The sequence below is a fragment of the Camarhynchus parvulus genome, chromosome 9 (assembly GCF_901933205.1).
Source record: "Camarhynchus parvulus chromosome 9, STF_HiC, whole genome shotgun sequence".
Classification (NCBI taxonomy): Eukaryota; Metazoa; Chordata; class Aves; order Passeriformes; family Thraupidae; genus Camarhynchus; species Camarhynchus parvulus.
In genome coordinates, this window is record NC_044579.1 from 21,637,397 (window position 1) to 21,658,363 (window position 20,967).

Here is a 20,967-nt window from a genome sequence, read left to right on the forward strand (position 1 = left end):
GAAGTTCCTAACTTCTGCAGTGTTTAAAAGAATCCTTCCTTCCCTTCTTCCCCCCACATACCTCACTCTGCTGGTAATGCCTTGGATTGCACCTCAAACCCCTTTGCCAAGATATGAAACAGTTCCCAACCCTACTAAAGTCCACTTCATAATCACCACAGAGCTTCTTGTGGAGTCCTTAGGAACCTGGGAGTGTCAGTGCTGTGTTTTATTACCCTGGCAACATCAAACAAATACTTCACCAGTTGTGCATGCTTTTCTGTTCCTGGAGCACAAGAAATGTGAGGTGATAGCAGCAGTTTAATTCCCACCTTTTCTGGTCTTACCTCTGCTTTTAATTTCAACACACACCCACACACACCTACTGTAACTTCCCTAATGCCAAAGTTACAATATCATTATATTAGAATTGTATCTTACAATGGAAGTGGTTTCATTTGAATGAGCAAAATCAAGCTAACATGAAAGACTACCATCCAAAGCTGAAATAAACTTGGTCTGCATGTGTTAAAAACACAAGAACAGTGTGAATATGGACATTCTACTTACTTCCCTAATTATAAAAATCAGGAAGTAAGAATTAAATACTCTATTTTTAATCTAAGTTCTGAAAGAACTCAGTTCTGAATAAAGGCAAGATAACAGCACTATAACTGGAGGAGCAAAAGAATATATTCTTAACAGAGCTAGTTCATGACACTGAAGTTTCCTGCTGAGGAGGCTAAAAATGAACCAATTTAGCAATTTCTCTAAAATATGAAGGTTAAATGCACAAGTGCATGGGGGATAATCCATATTTCATCTTTAGGACCTGAACTGCATTACTCACTTTCCACAGCACAGGGTGCTGGCTGCTTCCCAACATGCTCTCTCTTCTCCTCTCAGGCTTCTTCCAAAGCTTCGTTTTCAAGTTTACAGCTTGAAGAGTTTCACTGGTACAAATGTACACGAACTGCTCACATACAAAACCCTCCAATTCCTTTATTCATGTTTTCAGGATGTATGTGGTACGTACAATTAACATTACACCAGCTACAGCACCTCTTGCAAGAGGTACCTCAAAACAAGTATCCCAGAGCACCAACACAGACACAGACACTACAATATCACTTTGAAATGATTTCCCCCCTCCCCCCTTCTTTTTTTTTTTATTTTTTATTTAATCTTGACAGCTAGGGCTTCTGAGCTGTTGGAGATTCTTTGTGGCAGATCCCCTAGTGCAGTGGCACTGGTGTAAGAAGGCTGCTTTAGACACTGGAAGGTCAGAATGAGAACTGAATGGGGTAACTGAAAGAGGTGCCATTTCCACTGCTGGAAGCTTGGCTGCTGTCTGGGTCCATAGCTGTTTGTCAGCCTCCTGGAGTCCCCTGCACAACCTCCTGCCTTACAGGTGTCTCCATACCTGACACATCAGGAGTTAAACAGTGGGACTGGAAAGACTTTAAAAAGGGATGAGCCTGAGAGAAATCTTTGTTCATTATGACAAGATCAAGGACAATCCCTTCAGGTCACCAGGCTTCACGTGTCCATCTGTTCCCTAAACTCATCCTTTTTTATTCCGATGCTCTGCTTAAAAATAAACCCAAACTACAAAAAGGTTCAGCTCCGTTCTGTACACATTCTCCATTTCCAAAGTCATTAGTCTGCGTTCAAACCTTCTCCTTTCGCTTCAATTTGGACACTTTCTTAACAGTTCCATTCTTGTTTAGAAGCTTCAAAACACGATCCTTGTGATCCAAGACCTTTAGCATGGAGTCTCGAGCCTCATTGATTTGATCCATCACGAGTTTACACCTCTGCATGTTCCCCTGAAAGGAAACACTGGTTATTAACCACAGGATGCCTTCCCATTTCCCTACCTGTGCCCCTTGTAACTGATGACACAGGCAGTGAACCCACATGGGGGTTTTTAGGTCAGCTTTAGCTTTTACTAACAGCAGCAGGATGCCTTGTACCCAAGGGTATGGTTTTGGGTTTTGGCCACAGGACATACCTGGATCAGTTCATTGATTCGATGCAGGTCATCATCAGTTGCTGCCTTTTTCTTAGGAATGAGTCCCTCCTGCAGGGCAGTCAGTCTCTCATACACATCGTGCTCCAGGTTTGTCTAAAAGACATCAGCCCTTCATGAGAAGGGTCACTGCCAAGCTGGCAAACACTTGCCCATGTTAACAAAGCTACACAGAAACAGTGACAATCCATTCCCCTCTCAGCTGCTCTTGTCAGTGATTCAGAAGATGGAGCCTCTGACAAAATGTGGCACGATCATTCCTTTTAACATCCTATTTACAGGATTGCTCCTCTTCTGAAGAAACATGGATCCTACCACAACTGCTTCCCCTACTGCTCACAATACTATTCCAGGAATGCAGAGGTTTTGGGGAGTTTGGTGCTAAAATGCAGAGCACCTACCTCACCCCCAACCTGAAACAGAAGCATCCAGGAATGTGGATCAGTGCTGCCTCCTCAGATCAGCCGCACCATCCCAAACAGACGCTTCTTCAGACCTGTGCATCAGCAGGAGGGAGTTGCCAGTTTTGATCATCTGTACAAAATACATCAGCTCTTATGTCTGGATCAAAACCAACACTCCAAGTTTCCAAGCCACTATATGCCACATTCCTGAGAAAGGGGAAAGCATGTCCCACTCCCTTTGGGCACTATACACCAGCTCCTTTAGGGCATCCCAATGTACTGAGTTTGTAAGAATGTCTTCCTGCCTTACACAGCTTCATGTTCCCCCAAGTTGCAGGAAGCTCCAAGCCCCATGCACCTACCAGCTGTAGTAGCTGCGCTGCACAGAGATGAACCTTCCACCCTTGTGCACGACAGGACACACCCTTCTGATTGGCAATCTCTTGCAGCATGGCCTTCTTCTCTTCTGTCACCAGGAAACACAAGAATACAGTACTCAAATTTCGGGACTTGGCCAGGCCTCTCCGCTCAAACAACAATAACCCAAGTTCTGTTCCCCCTACTACCTAATAAATGACAATGAGCAGCATTTTGATTCAGACAGGGAAATGACTTCCCATCTGCCATGTACCTGACTACTGCTCTAACAGGTTATCTGTACTTTCAGAAAGATTATATCATAACACATTTTTTCTAATTTAAAGAATGTAGTGCTCAATGTTTCAAACATCTGGCACAAACAAGTAAATGGTCTATCTTGTACTACTTTTACTCTCTCCTAGATGTATTTGCAGAGTTGTGAAAACCCAGTCTGCTTAAAATTTCTAAAATACTAGCTGAAAAGTCTGGAAGACACTATCTAATCTCTGATTTCCTTGTATGAGGTAAAAAGTCTTCTTTAAAAGTCCATTTGTTACTTGACAAGTTACACTACATATAGAATGTCTGTGATTAACTGGCAAGTGTTAGGTGGCCAGTGAGAACACTCAGCTGCAGCCTATCACCACAGCACGTCACTTTAATGAGGATACCCTTTGTGAGCACGTTTCTATCACTGCACAAAAGCAGATCCATCAATAACCAGACCATGTTTTCATGTACAGAAGGAGAGCTGACTCAGTGCAGCCTCCTTCCCTCGCTGTGCTCCCTGCCCAGACTGACCTTTGACGCGGACGTCGCTGTACCTCTGGAAGTGGTGGTAAGCGGCTTTCCAGGGGTTGCGGTAGTGCCGCAGCAGCGTGATGGGCGGCCTGGGACGCACGGGGACGTATCTCACACCTTCCTCATCTGCAAAAGGAACCACAACTGCATTATCATCCAGGAGTGAAAGCAGGCTGGCATGCTCAAGAACGCCACCAGCAGGTCAGTAAGTGCTGCCTCATACAAAATGTGTGTTGAGAAAATTCATTTTCCCTGACATTTTCCTAGCCCTATAATGTCACGGACATATTTTATGAAAAATCCTTTTGTTAGGATGTTTTCTCCTGAGAAGCTGAGAGGCCTCAGAAGTGAAACGTAAACAATGATTATCTGCTGCTGTGGAATGCAACAGGTGCATCTTTGATTGGTCTCATGTGGTTGTTTTTAATGAATGGCCAATCACAATCCAGCTGTCTCAGACTCTCTGGTCAGTCACAAGATTTTATGATCATTCCTTTCCTTTCCTTTCCAGCCTTCTGATGAAATCGTTTCTTCTATCCTTTTAGTAGTTTTAATATATCATTTTCTTTTAATATAACATATATTATAAAATAATAAATCAGCCTTCTGAAACATGGAGTCAAGATTCTCATCTCTTCCCTCATCCTGGGACCCCTGCGAACACCACCACGCTATGCAAAAAGTGGTGAGGAACAGATACTTGGATTCTCTATTACTCATATTTAAGAAGTGGGAATGTGACAGAGCACCTTCTTTGAGAAACAAACAGAAGAGAAAATACTGAATAATAACAAAGACATCAGAAATGTCATTACCTATATACTCCTTTGGAGGAGACTTTCGCTTCTCTGCCTTCACCAGCAAACTTTTGGCAGTGGATTTCTCATCATCAGTGCTGTTTGTTTCCATCATGTCCCCTTCCTCTGTGGAGATGACATGCTGCTGCTTACGGGGTTTCTTCCTTGGTGAGGCACCAGGTGGCAAATCGCTTGGAGGCATGGAAAGATTGTTGGCCAGCAGTGCCAAAGATGGAGACACAGTACTTGTAGTCAAAGGAGGGACTGCTGAGAGAAAGAAAGAAGAACCCAACCATCAGCAGTGGGAAGATAAGGCACTGTTTGAACACTACCTCCAACAGTAGGTCCTGTTTCAGCACAGTGTGAGGGGTGTGATGTGCACCAACAGCCCAGATATTAAGCCAGCAGTAATTACTAGGACAAGCCTATGAGCTAAAATCTTTAGTGTCTTTTATACATAAAGAATGAGAGCAGAACCAATTGTCTGTCCCTCAATTGCTTCATATTTGAAGCTTATGTTAATTCAATGTTACAAAAAGGAGTCACGCTAACCTCTCTCTGTGTTACTGTAAAAACCCCTCTGTATGTACACCAGCACAGGTCACTGTCACAGTAAGCAAATCCCTACTCTCTCATGAAAGGAGAGTCAGATGGAATCAAAGCAGGACTGCAGCACTCTGCTTGCAGGGGTCTGCTTGTACTGCCAAGCCCCCAGCAGTGCTCAGCAGGTCACTGCACCAACCAACACACCTGTGCAGCTGGCAGCAGCATGGCAGGTAATCTGAGGCAACACTCCCTGAACTTGGAAGGACAATCAGCCATGACTAAGGCTGCAGCACAAAATTTCTGCGATGGGATCTCTTGACAATTTGGCCACAAATGCCAGGAAGAGGCAGAAAGGCCCCAAAGAGCTTAATGCTACCTGCCCATGCTCCAGACACATCTGCAGCAAGGAGCTGCTTTCTCACAGGACAACACACAGCTTCATGGAGAGTGATAAAACCAACAGCTAAACCTGAACTCTGAAACCCATGAATGTGGGATGCATTCCTGTCACTTTGCCACTATATAGCAAAGTAAGATCTGTAAGGATCTGAATTTACTGACCATGCCATTTGATAGCAACTATGGCCAAGCTGGAAAAGTAAGGCAGTATAATGAACATTTTGTAAAGTTCTAGACAAAAATATGCACGAATCACACGAGGGCCCTAGGAAGTCCTACTCTGGCCATGAATTCCTCACATACAAGAAAGGCCACTGGACCTGAACAGTAGGATTTGTAAACAAACTGAATTCAACTGAGCTCTTCCATAATATGTTGGTACCACTGCTGAGCATGAGCATTGTAGGCAAGGAATTCACACAGACTCTCTGGAGTTGCATCATTTGAACATGAACAAAGCAGCCACCATAAGAAGTGGATTCATGGGAGATTAGGAAAAAGGCAAAAAAGATCTTTATAAAGCATATGGAACTCTGGTGCTCTGTGCTACCATGGAAGAGATATCCTTTAATTTTCAAGATGAAACTGTTGAAAAACCCTCCTAATTTCTCCACTGTCTCAAAACCCAAAAAACCAACTTGATGATTCCCAGCCACATACCAGATACTGGCCGCATGATGTCCATAGGCTCCATTTCCTCTTTGATTTTGATCTCTGGTACCACAGGGCCCAGCACTGCTGAGAGGGCCCCACTCATGGTGGATGGAGGAGCAGGAGCTGCCACGATGGTGGTGGAGGTTGGTGGAGCAGCTGCCACAGCTCCTGGGATGGTGGACAGGGCTGCTGCAGGCTGGGAGGTGGGGCTGGCAGCCGCAATGATGGTGGGGATGGCAGAGGGAGGCTGCTGGGAGCTCGGGGGCACCGTGATGGTGGGCTGCTCACCACCCTGGTTACACACTGCCTCCATAGACACAGGCACTGGGGTGGCCATGGACACGTGGATTTCAGGCTTTGGCTTGCCCCTGTAGCACAAATAAAAGCAAAGAGAAGTGAACTGTATCTCTGTTGGGAGCACCCAGCACAAAAGGAATGAGCCAAACTGCAGTCAGACTATTCAGTTTTTCCTGTACCCACCTGGATCAGTAAAGTGTTTAACAACAGGAGGTTTAACCTCAGTTATAATTCCTCCTCCTCTCCCTTTCTAATCTGTATTGATTACAGATTAATCTAATCTTTCTATCTGTATTGATTACAGATACTACTTTTTTCCATTCACTGTGACAAACAAATCTCATGACTAATTCCAGGTAATTTCAAAATAGTTGTAAAAGGATTAAAACAGTTTTACAGTGCAGCCAAGAGGAGCTTTTACCCACAACTGTACTGGCCTCATCCTCTGCAGAAGCTCCCACTGTGGCTTACAGTTATAGAACAACAAATTGTAAAGCCACTGAACTCAAGTGAAGGAGGGCAGAAGTTGCATTTACCTTTCCTCAGAATTAATTTTCAAGTACTATAGAAAAAAGTTTTGAGGCCTGTCTCCCCTTACAATAGCAGAGGGTTTTTGTTTGTTTCTGTGATCGCTCATCACCACAGCTTTTAAAGGTAATTTCCTCAGCTTCACAAACAGCAGAACTTGTCAAACCTGTTCAAGTTTGTCACAAATTCAAAATAGATTGTTTCCCAAAAGAAAGAAAAGTGCCAATAGCCAAAGAATACAACTCAAACAAATATAATGGAACTATTATGGTGCAGGTGGCTGTTCCCTAAAGTCTTACCCAGCAGGCCTTGGTGACCCAGACGTGCTTCGCATCGTGCTCTCCACACGTGTGCTGGCCACTTCAGGTGGCTGAGGGGGAATTAAACTTTTCCGGACTGCCAGCCTGAAAGAGACAGACAGATCTAGAATTCCCATCTCCCTGGGGCAAAGACAAACACCCCTGAGAGCAAAGCAATCAGCTCTCTTACACAAACCAGGACAGGAATTATGGCTGTGGCACTGCTCTCTATCTTCAGTGTAATCAAGTTGCTACACAAAGAGTCTCATTTTACTTTTCAAATTAGCTATTTTATTTTCTTTTAAAATAAAAGATAAGTTGCTGTGGCCTAGTCTCACCCAATTTAGGGCTTCTCCAAGAATGCCAGCTTTACCTTCATCCTGTCAGTGAGAAAACTTTGCTGCAACTGCCAGGCTCCAGCAGTGGACAAAGGGGTCTGGCCATGCCACTGCTGCTTTGAGACTGAGCAAATCATCTGGAGCTAAACAGTGCTCACATGGGCAGCTGCTCCCTTTAGCTGGACCTGACTGTCAGAGCCTGACTGCAGGACCTCAAGGCCTGAGTGTGGCTATTAGGATGATAAGGCTGATTAAGGTCTTTTAGACACTATTCAGTCTCCCGTGGGACCAAAAGTCAAACTGCTATCCAAAATAATCAACAAACTGAAACAGTCTTCAGTGATCTACCTGACTCTTTAACTTCTCTTTCAGTTTTACAGCCTACAGCTTCTCTGCCTTTAAAAAAGGTTTCCACCCACATAAAAAGTATGCAATTTTAATCTCACAAGACACATTAGTGCCACACTTTTTCAGTTGCTAGCTGGGAAGAAATGCATTGTTAATTCTAAAGCTGTCTCTTGCCTCTTTATGAAGGCATTTAAAAATAGACAGGCAACATAAAATATTTTAAGAGTTTAAGTTACTCCCTCCGTTTTTCCTAATCAGATTTCACAGCAGGGTACTAATCCTATCCTTTCCACTCATCCACATATTCTTCCAAGAAAAGCACTGAAGAAAAAGCACCCAATTCTAATTTTAGTAGACTATGAACTCTTTCTTCTTATCATACTAAGCAAGAAAACCTCAAATCCACTTTCTCTCAAAAGGTCACTTTCAAGACCTAGGAGACAAACTGTCCTTCTCATTTGATTACTGACACTACAGAAAACTATATCCTGCCCTGGGGGAGGAAAATAATTGTTTCACTGATCAGCAGGTTACTTATAACCATTGCTGACTGAATAATCTGCTGGAGTATTCCTTATCTCCACTGAATTGATTCCATTTGGCTGGGCTGGATTGCACAGAAGTGCCACCCACGTGTCACCCTCAGCTGCACTCACCCGTCCGTGGCTGGTTTCTTGCGGAGGATGCTGGGCCGTGGGGAGGAGCCCTGGGCTGGAGCACTGGCACTGGCACTCTGGTTGTGGGTTTGCACAACTGTAGTTGCTGCAGATGCAGTGTTGAATGTGCTGCTAATAGGATTGGCTACAATGGTGGCTCCATCTGCCAAGACTACTGCTGGGAAGGATGGACATGGACACGGCAGAGACAAAAACAGAGAGTGGAAAGCAGCAGTTACTTAAGGGAATGTGATGACAAAGCAGGTGTCTGCAGAGCAAATGTTGCCCATTCTCTGAGTCCCTCAGTCTCTAACCACAGTGCTTTCAGACTCCTTTATAAGCAGTGCCTTTGCCACAAGCAGTCTGATCACTGAACCTTCTGCAGGGAAGACAGAAACTACTTCCTGCCTAACAACCACCTCTAGGGAAATAATCTTTTCCAGAAGACAAGGAAAAGGCAGAAATCACTAGGGAGATCACCAACACAACTGGCTCAACAGAGCAACACTTCTGGTAGAGCCCATGTGGCAACACATGCCAGCTGTATGTAAGTGACATCAGCTGTGTTTGCATTCTGACCTTCTGCCAGAGCCTGCCTGGCCAACTGAGGGATGCAGAGCATGTGGACAGCCAGGAAGTCCCTGTGCAGTGCCTTCCAGCTATGCAACAGCTTATTCTCTTGGATGCCATCTCCCATTCCTCCTGTAAGTTCTTGGGGCTTCATCAGACCAATCACTTATAATGCAAGATGGTTTCTGTCACAGCTCAAGATCAGGTTACCAACAGCAGAAGGTACCTGGCTGGACTCTAACTGCTCCTGGGATCTGAGGCACAGCCAGAGAACATCACTCACTTGTAAATTACTTTTGCTACAAGGCCTTACTGAAGGCATTTGTTTAAGCTCAGGCACTACCAGTCTTTTCCACTGAAGTAACCCATCCAAGGCTACCTACACGCTCCACTTAGCACTTAAAAAATAAATCACTTCAGAAACAGCCAACAAGCATTTGCTGGGAGAGTATGGGCATGGATGTATTTAGTGTCTACCTCTGGACCACAGAGACTGTATCATCAGTCACAGCCAGATGTGCAGGACAGCAGCTCAGCTGCTCTGAAGTGAGGACTTGGCTGGTTGCTCTTACCTGAGGTTTTGGTGTCTCCCGGTGGCTGCTGGGCCCCGATGGGTGCCGGCTGCAGCCCCTGGGCGCCCATGGGTGCAGCAGGGTGCAGTCCCTGGGTCCCGATGGGTGCAGGCTGGATGCCCTGGGCACTGATGGGGGCAGGCTGGATGCCCTGGGCACTGATGGGGGCAGGCTGGATGCCCTGGATGTGCCGGGCGTGAGATGCATCCACTGTCATCAGCTGCATGGGGTTCAGGTGCACGGTGGAGGCCACTCCCACACCGGTCTGAGCCGTGATGGCCGAGTTGGGCGCCTGGGCTGAAACTGGAGCAGCACACATATCTCACCAGCAGGTCATCTCAGCTCCCCCTCCCACCTCTTGCTCAAATGCTAACTTTTCAAAGACTTTTTTTTGCTCTGAGAAATTAATGTGCCCATCTGCTTATTGCAGTAGTAAATATGAGAGTAGGGAAGATTGTCTGCCAGAGGAATTAATTACTGTTGATTTTAATTTATTTTTTTTTTTATTTCTAATTGCAGCAAGAGAGAAAAGAGCAGTTTAACTCTGCTTTTAGGTAGACTCAAATTACAGTCTCAGAATGCTGTGCTCTATTTTTGTTCATTATCGTATTTTACAGAGCTTGTAAGTACCAACACTTGGCATTTTTCCCTCCTTAAAAAATAGATTAAAAGTAATCAGAAACCTAAGTAATTTATTGTGCTCTGAAGCTGACTCAACTCTGAAGTTGAACACAACCTTATCTGGCCTCACAACAGGCCAGATATAACAGGAATCCAGCTATAGGCTGGATCCCACAGCTCAAATGAACACAATTATTTTATAGTGGCAGAACAATGTTCCCAACAATAGCTCAAGCAGCTCAATCATTCAAATAAATTCACAGCTCTAAACAAATTATTCCACCTTTTCAGATCCACTATACAGTGTATTACAGTTTTCCCATGCAGCACTTAAATAATACTTTTGGGCCACTTGCAGACCCTGGATCTCCAGATTTCCAGGCTCTATAGAGCTGCACCAGGATTTCTGCAGCCACACACAGAATGCAAGTGTGAACTTGCCAACAATGGCCTTGATTGCTAACAACGCAGAACAAGCTGCTTTTATCACTGTCACAGGATTTCCATCAAGTTCTTGTGCTGACAAGACACTCTAAAAACAGGCATCAAAAACTGAAACCAGGTCCCTGAAAATGGCTCTGTATAAAGTGTGGCACTTTTATTCTCTCAGTCAAAACAGTGTTGTTGCAAAACTTTCTATCCAACAAAATCCTTTTAGGATACTAAGTAAAACACAACCACCAAGGTTTAGATTGGATATTAGGAAAACTTCACATAAAGGGTTGTTAAGCCCTGACAAAGGCTGCTCAGGGAAGTGGTGAAGTCCCCAACCCTGGCAGTATTTAAAAAAATATTTTGATATTAATATATATAATATATAAAAATATATTTCCCACTTGGGAAAATGGTTTAGTGGTGGCTTTAGGAGTGCTGGATTAATAGTTAGATTTGATAATCATAAAGGTCTTTCTCAACCTAAAGAACCCAATGATTCTACACTTTCCTGTTCAACAAATGGGCTTTGCCACCTCCCAGTCCTTCTGAATTTCCTCGGTACTGCTACAGGCATCATGCTTCCAGCAGACACAGATATTCCATGAAAATCCACATCGTGCATGTTATTGCAGTCTGGATAGTGGAAATTTTCACATTATGGAGAACAGCCCTAAACAACCTGGTAAGGTAAAAGTGTTCCAAATTTTGTCACAGAATGACATAAGTTTGGGTTATGCAGCATTTTTTTGACTGCTAATTACTGTGACTGTTCAAATACATTAATTTCTCCATTCTTCTCAACAGAACACTAATGCAAGTGTGCAATGCAAATTAGTTTTTCCCTTTTTGGTTCAGGTATCTCTCTCAAACTGTACATTCACGTGAAAAGATATTAAAAGAGCTTATCAGAACACCAGGGAATGAAGATGTATCAAAGAGTTGGCTTGGTTTGGAGGAGCCAAACTGTTTTGATTCGTAGACTTAAAACTTTTACTTATAGACACGGAGCCTTTGAGATATCAAATACAAAACTCCTGAAAAAACAACAAATCATCAGAGACTTTTTGTGACTAATTGTCAGAGTCAAGCACAATCCTTTTAGTTCCTTCCATCACTAGAGCACATCCATAAGCTGCAAGCTCAACAAAGCCCCAAGGCTGCCCTGCCCCAAGCTGGGCTTACCTGGGTACTGGCGGATGGTGGACACGGAGCTGGTGATGGGGGTGTAGGTGTGGGCAGTCAGAGGGTATGCAGAGGGGGGGTAGGTGGGTAAGAAATACTGGAACTGGACAGGCACCGACTGCCTACAGGCATCAAAGAGAACAAGTGTTACACAGAGTTCAACAGGTAACCTTCAGTGCACTTTAGCACTCCCTGAACTACCAAATCCCATCCTCCCCCTCAGTTTTTACAGTGTTATTTCCACTACAGCAGAACAGGGCACTCACACCCTCCTCATACACTCTCTCATGGGTAGAGCTGCTGGTTCTGCCCACCTGTTGTCATTTCTGGTTTCCATGGCTACTGGGTTGGGAGATGCCCGGTGGCTGGACAGAGGTATGAGGTTACTCCTCTCTGCTGTGTAGTCAGACTGGATCCGGGGAGAAGTGTGGGTGATTTGCTGGGGAACCACTTTAGCTGCATGAAGACAAACATGTCATCAATTGACAGTCAAAGGAAAGGCTAGTAAACACTGCAAAGCAAGATCAATAACCTTGTCAAACAAAACAACCAACTCTACTCCCTCCTCTCTCAACCCAAAACAACCCACCCCATCCACAAATGATTTCCTACTCACAATAGGCCAAAAGAAAAAGGAGAACAAAGCATTTCTCATCCATTTATATCAGAATGGATGGATACCCTAAATACATATATAAATAATACTTGATAACAAAGTCACTTCAGTGCTCAGATTAAGTTAATTTTTTTAGGATCAGCCTGAACCATTCTGATGTCAAGAACAAGTTATCTGAGTTTTGAAAGGAGAGATCAAGGGAAATGAGGCCAAGGCAAACAAGTGTCTGTGGACAGAGGCCATGAAAAGGAAGAAAACACCTACAAGAACTTTACAAGAAACACTGACATATGAGATACAATTTCACTGCATGAAAATTTATGCTTGGGGAAGAGATTACAAGATTTCAAAAGAACACGGATGTCAGCAAGAAAACAGATGAACAAAAGGAAACATATGCAGTTCTGTAGGAAGCATATCAGGCACATTCCACAGGCATCCAGGCAAATAAAGTTCCCACCTTTAGGCCTTTGTGTTTTACATTCAAGTGAACACACAAATCAAATCCGGCTAGGCTACACCTAACACCTCAAGAAGCACATGAAGTAACTTACAAAATCAACTATGAAAGCCATAGTCTATCACCAAGCAGTTAAAACTTTTAGAGTATTCAGTGTGGGTTTTGAAATGCCAAAAGGCCCAAGTTTGTATAAAAATTCAACAGAGAAAGTAAATGAGCCATTTTATTACCTGCTCCTCCTAGAACCTTTCTTCCTGATATTAAAAACAATTAGAATCCTAGACCTGTTAATTAGTTTCTCCCAGCCTGAACTGATTTTCTTTCCCTCCTTAATTTGCTAACATGCACAAACTCTTCCAGCATGCAGAGAAAAACTGAAGCATGAGTTACACACTTTTCTGAGAACTGAAATCACTCACCAACTGGGATGTTTGAGGTCGTGACAGCTGTAGCATGGGAAGAATGTGAGGGCATTGTCATGGTAACAATGGTGCTTGTAGGCGCTTGGGTGTGAGATACAGAACCTGAAGGAGAAAACCAAACTTAATAGGAGATCTTTCTATGGAGCCCTGCCATGCCAGTGTATCCATATCCCAAAGAGGGCAAAACCCCCAACCAGACAAGCTCCTTGAAGAACTCAGTAATTGCACTCCTGATGCCATGCACCTCCAAATGCAGTCTTTACCATGAAAAAAGATTTGCTCAAAAATGATTGGGTTCTAAATTCAAAGAAAGCCAACAAAAAGCAACAAACCCCAGTGCCCATGATGCTCCCACAACAGCATTATGAATACTCACCAGCTGTGGTTGCTGAAGCAATGGTATTTGTTGCCAAAATAGGTGCCACAGTTGCTGCTGCCACAGGAGTACCAGTACTGAAAATGGTTTTCTATGAAAAAAAATTCTTAAAGTTAGAAAACTACTACATTTAACATCTACAGTTAGTATGGAATCACCTTGCACTGACCATACAGAACATTAATTTCTAACTCTTCTCCAAAATGTAATCTTAGCCTGCAGGCTATACACAAGTCTCAAGAAGCAGCAGGAGGTGCTGTGCTGCTGCAGCTTACCTGGGCCATGGTGTGGAGCTGTGGTTTCTGGGTGCCGATGGCAGGGTGCGAGGGCAGCGTGATGCGCGTGGCCGCGTCCCGCGGCTGCGCCGGCCGCTGGATGCTGATGGCTGCAGAGGGCGGGTGCTGCTGGATGGACAGCGTGGGCCGGCTGCAGAGCAAGAAAAGAACTCATCAAGGGAACCTTCTGGAGACTGAGTATGGGAGATACAACACAGGCACACACATGAGGCCTCAGTGCCCTCCCCGGTGACAGCAGCGCTGCTGTCAATCACGTGGCAAAGCAACATAAGGAATTTGAGCTACACTGTTCTGTCCTCATCTGCCCTGTGCACCCAGCCAGGAGTTATCATAACCCTTATCAGCTGAACTTCATCTCAGCATTCATAGGTCACTTTTCCCTGTGTCTTTGTAAAAAATATAGGCCAAATACCCACAAGTTCTTGCAACACAAACTCTGCTGTCCAGGGAGCAGGACTACAAAAATTATTCCTTAAGGTCTTTCCTTCTCATAACACAGAGCCCTTATAAAGCCCTTTTACCCTTATAAATGTGTATAAGTTCATGCTTATACTCATTTTTATTCATAGAACTTCAAGGATTTGCACTGTGCAAGCATTACTATTTTCATTTTATATCCTCCCATAAGTAGAGGATTATCAGTTCAGGCTGATTAACATTTCCCCTTGCTGCAATTTCTGTCAAATACAGAATTTCTGTAGGTTTTACCTGAGAGTTGACTCCGTGGCATGTGCTGCTGTTGTGGTTATAACAGGGGACTGAGCTCTCGTGGCTGAGACAGTTGCCACCACTGCAGGAGGAATAGTGCTTGAAGTCGTCACAGGAGGACGTGACTATTTAGGAAAAAAAAAAGCATCAAAGAGAGAACATTCAGAAAGGAAATTCTGCAATTTAGAGAACAACTAGGAATTCCTTGATTAAAACTGGCTTCCCTGCACCTCGTCACTAAGTTTTAGCATTCTGAGACATTTCCAGTCTTCCTGAATTGATCTGCAAGCTCCTAAGCAGAACTGTTGTGGTTTTCAACACACATACAGCACAGGAACCAGTAACGAACAAAGTTAACAAGACTGGATCCCTTGAAAGTCTTTAGGAAAAACCTCAAAGGTCAGTTCCCTTCAGAATGAAAAGAAATTCCAGTACACACTAAGTTAGAGGTAATTGGCATCCTAAGTGAAAGCACAGTGGGAAGATGTTTAACCCTCTGTATTAGGGCTGAACACTAGCACTGCTGTAGGGAGACAACACCTACCATCTTCTCCTTATACAGGTACAAAAGCCAAAATATGCAGAAGCAGAGATTTCAAAAATCTCTGAGATTTCAAAAATTCTATATCAATTCATATATTGAACAATAAATCAACACCAGCACATTGTACTGGATCTTTCAGTCTTTAAAATTTGAGTGTGTCTGAATGAAATTGTCTTCCCAGTTTCTAAGCACTTTGGAGCCAGATTAAAACCCACCAAGTCTATGAAGGAAATACAGCAAACAGAGCTGGAAGAGAGCTGACAGTAGCTGCAGCCCAGTGCGCATAAATAATGAGAGGTTATACATTACAGCTGAGTGCCAGGAAGGGTTTGGAGGTCAGTGATGGGCAGAGCTGCCTGGCTGCTACCTGCCTGGATTGGCTGGTGGATGATGTGCTGAACTGCTGGCTGGGCTGCAGCTGCATTTGGCAACTGGGAGGCTGGTCTCAGCACTGTGGTTACTTTAGAACTGGACATCACTGCAGCAGCTGCTGCACCTGGGGAAGAAACCAAACACATTAAAATTCAGCTCCACCACAACCACAGACAGACCCTGACATCAGCTGGTATTTCAGTTCTAATGCATTTCATATTCAGGGCAATTCATGTGATGTTGGTGTAAAAATAAGGCTTTCAACAAATATACATAAGGTTTACAGAAGCATGCGTGGAGGGGTAGGTATTACTTTAAATTCATTTGCTTTAGAGGTATTTCTTAGTCCCCTATAAGAGCCTTGTATTGCAAATGCTATGTCTTCTTCTGCCAAGCTATGGAAGTCAGTAGAAAAAATTCAGTTTGATTACTGGGCCAATGTGTAAATAAGTCATCTGATACCAGCAATGATCTCACTGCAGCTGATGAAGTTCAGAAGAAAGATACACTTGCAAAAGAACAAGGAAACACCATACAAAACAAAACAAAGAGCTACACCTCCCCCCAAAAAACCAAGGCCAAAACTCCACACTATTAAAACCTGCAACTGATTAATCTGTCTCCTGTCTGATGACTCCTGATCATAATAAATCACAGTAGCAGGCAAACAGCCTTGCAATCAGATGATGGACTGGACTGTATATCTTTTGTACATGTTCTCCATTCAAATTACCTCAAAAATTAATATTCAAACTCAGAGAAAAAGAGCAGGGAAAAAAAAGAAAATGTGTACTGAGTGTCCAAGTCTGTGGCAGCTGTCCCCTCAGAATGAGGTGAACAACACTACTGTAGCTACAGAGAAACCTCCACAGTCCTTCCACCTGCTCTAGTTAAAGATGATTATGTTTTTGCTCACATCAATTTCTTTTTCTTGAGTGAGCCAGCAAATAACATTGAGCATAAAAGGAAATAAAACGGACAAATGGTACTTGGAATTCAGATCAATTTAAAGCTGAACTGCAAACCCAACCCATAAGACTTTGAAAGCAAAGCTGCAGTCAGAAATCTGCCAGGCTGTACTGAGCACAGGGCTGCATTAAGGGGCTGATGTCCTGTTTTACAAGCTGTAGCATCCAAAATGCTGGGAAACAAGAGCCTGTAGTTATCACCAGCATTCAGCTCGTGGGTAAATGCAAATGCACACAATATGGTGTCCTAGCATGCAGAACAATGCATGAGTGGTCCTGTGACAGGGGGACACAAGAATGTGGCTCACAACTGCCACAGGTGAGCAATACTTGCTAGCCAGAATGTACATGACATTTTACAGAGCAAGTGTGTCTCTACCAGGGGATGTTTTTTCTTGATTGTTTTAACAGCAAAGAATTAGAATAACAGATGTGCTGGTATCTGCCAGCATTTTAAACACTGTCACATGGTCCTGCCCTAAATGGCTGAAGGCAACATAATTCTTCAAAGGCCAGCAGTCACTCACTCATGCCAGCAGTTTGAACATCTGAGGGAATAGCTGCATTAGCAGCGAGGAGTTTCAGAGGTGTGGGCTAAATGCAGCAGCTGAGAGCCTGTGAGCAGAAGGCAGGGACAGCACAGGTGATCTTTACCTCGGGGCAGATGAGAAGCTCCAATGTGCAGTGGAGGCCCAGGAGCACTGCTCCTGATGATGGACATCTGCACGTTGGTGGCCATGATATGATGCAGGTTACTGGGATGCCCCTGCAGAGTTCAAGAACAAACCAAGTCAGCTGTGTTGACAAAAATCAGTGGCCACAGAATCACCATATCTCAGCCTCAGGGACAGATAAGAGATCCTGGAGGAATACTTGGTGTTCCAAGGCTGCATGCATTAAAAGCTGAGTGGTGAAGGAGGCAGGTGTTTGTACAGGATAAAGTTACAGAGCCTGCTGACACTGGAAGATGCAAACACTTCTCTGTTTCACTGGTGTGTTTTGATGCTTGGTACCTGGGTGACAGTCACCCAGCAGCCACCCACAAACATCCACAGAGTTGTCCCTTCTAGCACTGGTGACATTAAGGCATAGTTTCATACCACCTCTCCAATAAACTTGAGAGAATGGTGGAAACCTGGCAAATGCTGGAACAAATTCTACTTTTTTATAATTCTAGACTTCCTGAGGATATTAATATAAGGTAAATCCACTGAAATTGATGCACATATTTAGCCAGACTAACTCAAGTCCACCTAAAGGCACTTTACATCAAAACCCTGAGAGGTTTAGTAGTGACTGTTCTGACAAACTATTTTCAAACCAACAGGCCTGGCTCTGCAGTCAAGTTAGAGGACAAAAAAAATTTCAAATCATTATCTACATAGACTCCCTCAAATTTTGTCACTCCTAGTTCAGTAAGAACACAGTGCAAACCCATTAACTGTTCACTAGTCTGTTCTGATCTCCTCCCAGGGAAGCTGAAGAACACTGCAATCATGAATCCCAGCAGTTTCTCTACAGCAGAAATTCTCCAAGTGACACTGACACAGCAGGAGCTTTTAAGGAAAGACCCAGCTTTTGGGTATGGCTCTGCCATCACAGCCTGGCTGTGCTATCCAGTTGGATGAGCCCAACAAATCAGCAGCTTTGGAAAGAGATGGTGATAACCTAGACTGAAGTTTAATGGTCCAGACAGCACTGAACAGGGAAACCTGCTCTCTTTACACTCCCTCCTGCTGCAAAAGCCCACCTCAGCTGTACTTCTATTGATCTGAGCATGCAGTGAGATGGAACAGAAAAGCCACCAAAAAACCAGACCTGTTGCCCACTGATGGTTGCCACAGGGATTGTTGGAGCCTGTGGGATGCTGCTTTCCATGGTCACAGTCACTTGCCCAGGGACCTTTGTGGGAGCTGAGAGAGTGGAGGGTGGAGCAGGAGCAATGGGCCGGCTGGGCATGGTGGGCTTCAAGGGAGGCTACAAGAAATAGAAAACCAGAAACATTGGTAAGTTCAAATGAGAGCCCAGTGTTGAAGCAGTAATCATTCTGTGGGGTCAAAGCCTGAGGAGAAAGTTTAAGTAAGTATGGTTAAATATTTGGAGAGGAAAGATACTGAACATTGGGTTATTCCAAAGAAAAAAAGGGCATATATTGTCCTGGGAATAGGCAGGTTCTGGCATGGGTCATCAGTGGAATCTGTCAGGGCTATGGTATTGCCCTACAGTCACTGGATATTACCAGTTAACTTTATATCCTGAAGAGAAAATGGAAATTTGATTGAAATCACTGGTCTCCTCAGAGATAAACCAAATAATGCTGAAATACTAGCAAGTCCTCAGTGTATCATCTGGAACAGCCAAACCTACAAGGCACTGCACAGTTAGCAGAAGCATGCAAGGAAAGGTTTAGAATCAAAAGCAGGGAAGGTTTTGGTGTAATTTACTTTTTCTCAACACCTACTCATACAGATTGTACTGATGAATCCTCTCATTACCTTCATAAGTCCATCTGAAAAAGAAAGTGGCACGGCTGGAGTCAAATGTGCTGGTGGTGCTGTCACTGTCACTGGGGCCCCAGACTGGACAGGGTGGTGCTGTGTCAGCATCTGGACCTGTGGGTACGGCCGGACCACCACGGGCTCCTGCTTCTCCTCCCGGGGCTGGATGGAGCCACTGGGGCCCATGTGCTCCCTGGGAGCAACTTCTGGCTCACGACTGGATTCCTCACTCACTAAGGAAAAACAGAGAAAAAGGTCAGAATTGTTACAAAGCTCACTTTGGTCACCCACTAGGTCAGAGATGAGATATTGGACACATCTAAATTAAAGAAGTTCAGTCTTATAATTAGACATATTTCAGTGATGGAGAAACTGGGAATTCTGACACTGCTTCTGTCTGTTCCCCTCAGAGCTGATGGGCTGGGCAATGCTGGGGCAACCTGGGGTCAACTCTGAAGTCCAACTAAACACCTACTTTAAACACAGATTGACAAAGTTTTCTTTCAAGTGAAAAATATTTAATTATCTAAGTAACTGCAATTAAATCCCACGTGCATGAAAGACTGCACATTTAATGCAATATGTATGTGAATATCGAGCAGAAGAAAGGTATAAAACCTCCTGAAAATGAAGCTGCTCCCCCAGTCACTTCTGAAAACCTGTCACCGCGGCAGGGACAGCAGGAGTTGGGATCACAGTTCCCACCCCATTCCCAGCTCCATGAGATGCTGAGCGGGACAGGCACCTGCGCACAGACACCGGGCGGTTCTGCCGGCGCTGTCCCGGCAGCCGCCCCGGCGCTCTCCGCACGCGGACCCGCGCAGCTCCCAGCCCGGCCCCGGGGCCGCCTCGCTTCTCCCGCCCAGGAGAGCGGCAGAGCGCGATGGGCGGGGTCCCCGGGATCGCTCCCCGCCCCCGTTGCCGACAGCCGCGGGGCCGGGATGGCGCTTACCTGTGGCGGCGGGGGCGATAATCCCGGCCGAGCCGCTGGTGGGGATGGGCGGCGGCGCTGGTCCCAGCGGGGCGGGAGGCGCGCCCGAACGGGGGAACTGCTGCGAGCTCATGTCACCTGCGGGTCGGCAGCGCGGCCGTTATGTCGCGACACGTCCGGCCCGGCCCAGCCCGGCCCCGCCGTGCCCGACCTCCCTCCGTCCCTCCCGCTCTCCGGGCGCGGCCCCGCGGCCCCACCCACCCCGGCGCGCCCGCGCGGCGGGTTTCGCGCGGCGCCCGGCCAATGGCGGCGGGGTGGCGCCGGCCAATCAGCGCCCGCCCTGCGCGCCCCGCCCCGCCGCGCCGGGCCGCAGGGCCCGGATGTGCCCGGCAGCGCGACGGCCCCGCCGCCTCGGGCCGGGCCGCACCGCGCCGCTCTGCCCTGCCGCCGTTCCTTCGCGATACCCCCTCCGCGGTGCTTCCGCCGGCCGGAGGCTCGCTCCCCCCGCTGCGGCTGTCGCGCACTGAAGCGGCGGCCGCCGCCCCCTACTCGCAGCCCTTCCACGGGGCTAGCCCCGGCCCGCAGACCTGGGCGATGCCGTGCGCCGTCCGCGGCAGTACCTGTGCCCGGGGCGGTGCCGTGCGCCGGTCCCTGAGGCCGGTCGCCCCGCGTCGCCGCCGCTGCCGAGCGCCGCTTCCGCCGCTGTAGCTGCCCGCACCCGATTGGCCCCGGCCAGCCCCGCCTACCCTGGGCTGCCGCGTTTCATTGGCTGTCGAGCCCGCCCCGCGGGGCTGCCGGGAGATGTAGTCCGCGCTGGGGTTGTGGCGGGCACAGATCTCGCGAGGCGCGGGAGGGGCGGTGCTGTGCCCGAGCGCGCCATTGGCCGCGCGCCGCGAGGTCTCCGAGGAGACGCGGGGTGGGCGGGACAGGCCGCGGTCACCGCTGGGCCGCGCCTGCC

General features: G+C 46.1%; 1 protein-coding gene across 2 annotated transcripts; it reads right to left on the reverse strand.

Annotated features, from left to right (window-relative positions):
- Positions 1-795: 795 nt before the first annotated feature.
- Positions 796-20,727, reverse strand: SAP130 (Sin3A associated protein 130). Of its 2 annotated transcripts, none has more exons than XM_030954223.1 (21): positions 20,630-20,727; positions 20,031-20,147; positions 19,076-19,311; positions 18,399-18,557; positions 17,235-17,346; positions 15,612-15,736; positions 14,697-14,821; positions 13,968-14,118; positions 13,693-13,783; positions 13,314-13,418; positions 12,133-12,274; positions 11,819-11,940; positions 9,581-9,883; positions 8,439-8,616; positions 7,097-7,201; positions 5,979-6,340; positions 4,392-4,640; positions 3,577-3,702; positions 2,778-2,881; positions 1,994-2,107; positions 796-1,808 (listed from the first exon to the last, which is right to left on the reverse strand). In XM_030954223.1, the coding sequence occupies exons 2-21, from the start codon at positions 20,140-20,142 to the stop codon at positions 1,650-1,652; spliced, it is 3,180 nt and encodes a 1,059-aa protein (XP_030810083.1). In that variant the 5' UTR covers positions 20,143-20,147; positions 20,630-20,727; the 3' UTR covers positions 796-1,649. The 2 variants fall into 2 exon arrangements, with proteins under 2 accessions (XP_030810083.1, XP_030810084.1); XM_030954224.1 differs by having other exon boundaries at positions 962-1,808; positions 8,439-8,613.
- Between the last annotated feature and the right edge of the window lie 240 nt (positions 20,728-20,967).